The following is a 1,691-nucleotide window of genomic DNA, read 5'->3' as shown; positions in this document are numbered from 1 at the left end:
TGTAATGTTTTGCCAGTTCAGTCTTACTCTAGGCTATAATCTTAGTTGAAAAATCCCCGAAAGGACAGCAATATTAGCTTTGATTTTTATTTCTTTTCTCCAATTCAGGGGACACAAAAGTATCTTTCCAGATTAACAATGCTCTAGAGCACAATATAAGGCAAAATAAAAGTGAAATGGAACTGGTGTGGGAGGGGAAAATAAAAGCATTCTCCCAGTCCTCTCCTCAGATTGCCTTTATCTCAATGTCTGCCAGAGATGAAGCTGATTTGGTCCCTGTACCACTGGTCTGGGCAGTGTCCTCACTCAGGGCTCTCTCCAGACTGGAAGGCAGGGAATGAATCAGTCTTTTTCTAAAGTCCTGTCCCACAAAAACATAAAGCATTGGGTTGAGGCAACTGTTGAAGAAGGCCAATGAGCTTGTTGGGTGAACCAATATGTCAAGAATTTTATACCCACCACTAAGAGTCTCTTTGAGCCAGACTGTGCCTAAAAGAGCCACCAGTTGAAAGGGAAACCAACAGATAAAGAAGGAAGCCACAACTGCAGTAAGTACGCGTAAGGGACGGCTGGAATTGACAAGGGCTCTTCTGTGGAGCTTGGCAGCAATGAGTCCATAGCAGATGGCAACGATGGACATGGGCATGCTGAATCCAATAACGAACCTAATGATCCCCCTAGCTGTTAGCATAGTGATAGCTGCGTTCAAACGTTCCATATCTGTGTCACCCCAGGACGCAAAGTTGAATGTGCAGTACACATCCCCTCCTGGAACTCTAACTGTAGTCAAGAAGAGGAAAATGGGCAATGTGAGGATGAGAGCAAGAATCCAGGGTCCAATTACCACCTTCCTAGCCAGGCTCACAGTGCGGTGGTTCTGAGCCCAGACTGGATGAAGGACACAAATACAGCGGTCCAAGGCAATGAGCGCGATCAGGAAGACACTTCCAAATAGGTTTATGTCCACCACAATGTGAACTAATTTACACATGAACCAGCCAAAAGGCCATTTTTCTTTCATGGCCATCGAGGTGACGAGGAATGGTAGAGTAGCCGTGAAAGAGAAGTCAGCCAAAGCCAGGTTCAGATAACAGATCGTTGTGACAGTGTGAGTCATCCGGAATCCAGCTACCCAGATCACAAGCCCATTACCCAGCACCCCGATGAAAAAAGTGATGGAGATGACCACCATTGAGAGGATCCACAAAACTTTGGAGGTGATAGAATCATAGACCACCATTTCTGTTCCATTCAAAGGGATGGAGTAGTTGGCTTCCATTTTCTCTGCACCTGAAAAATTTCAACAACAGCCATTTCTTAGATGTGGCTCCATCTTACATTACACAAATTCAGAATCCATACCACCTGGCACCACAGGAGATCCATTGTACCAGTAATACTATAAAACTAGCTTTCTACAGATGTCTTTCTGAGAGAGCATAGTTCTCCACATTTTCCACATTCCTAAAACTCTTTATGCTTTTCAGACTGATTACAGAAAGAATAATATGCCCCCATCTTCCAGCCGTGATATTGAACTGAGGATGAACAGATAGGAAAAATGGGTGATGGAGTTTAACACTCGGAGTAAAGCAGTAGAAGTAGTCAACAATTCCTTGGTGAAGGCTTTTCCTCAGTTCTCCTGTTCACAAAAGAAATAATTCAGCTGAGAGATGTCAAAAGTTTGTTTA

The 1,691-nt window shown here is 43.9% G+C and overlaps 1 protein-coding gene across 1 annotated transcript; it reads right to left on the bottom strand.

The window, feature by feature from the left end:
• Positions 1-226: 226 nt before the first annotated feature.
• LOC100758340 (formyl peptide receptor 2) lies at positions 227-1,279 on the bottom strand. The gene has a single exon (XM_035449098.1). It carries the CDS (start codon positions 1,277-1,279, stop codon positions 227-229), a length of 1,053 nt encoding a protein of 350 aa, XP_035304989.1.
• Between the last annotated feature and the right edge of the window lie 412 nt (positions 1,280-1,691).

Source organism: Cricetulus griseus, chromosome 9 (genome assembly GCF_003668045.3).
Source record: "Cricetulus griseus strain 17A/GY chromosome 9, alternate assembly CriGri-PICRH-1.0, whole genome shotgun sequence".
NCBI classification, from domain to species: Eukaryota; Metazoa; Chordata; class Mammalia; order Rodentia; family Cricetidae; genus Cricetulus; species Cricetulus griseus.
Note: the sequence above shows the minus strand (reverse complement) of the source record. Positions and strands in the feature narration are given on the sequence as shown.

Excerpts from the sequence above, each read along its gene's own strand:
- LOC100758340 (XM_035449098.1), bottom strand. The coding sequence starts at position 1,279 with ATGGAAGCCAACTACTCCATCCCTTTGAATGGAACAGAAATGGTGGTC.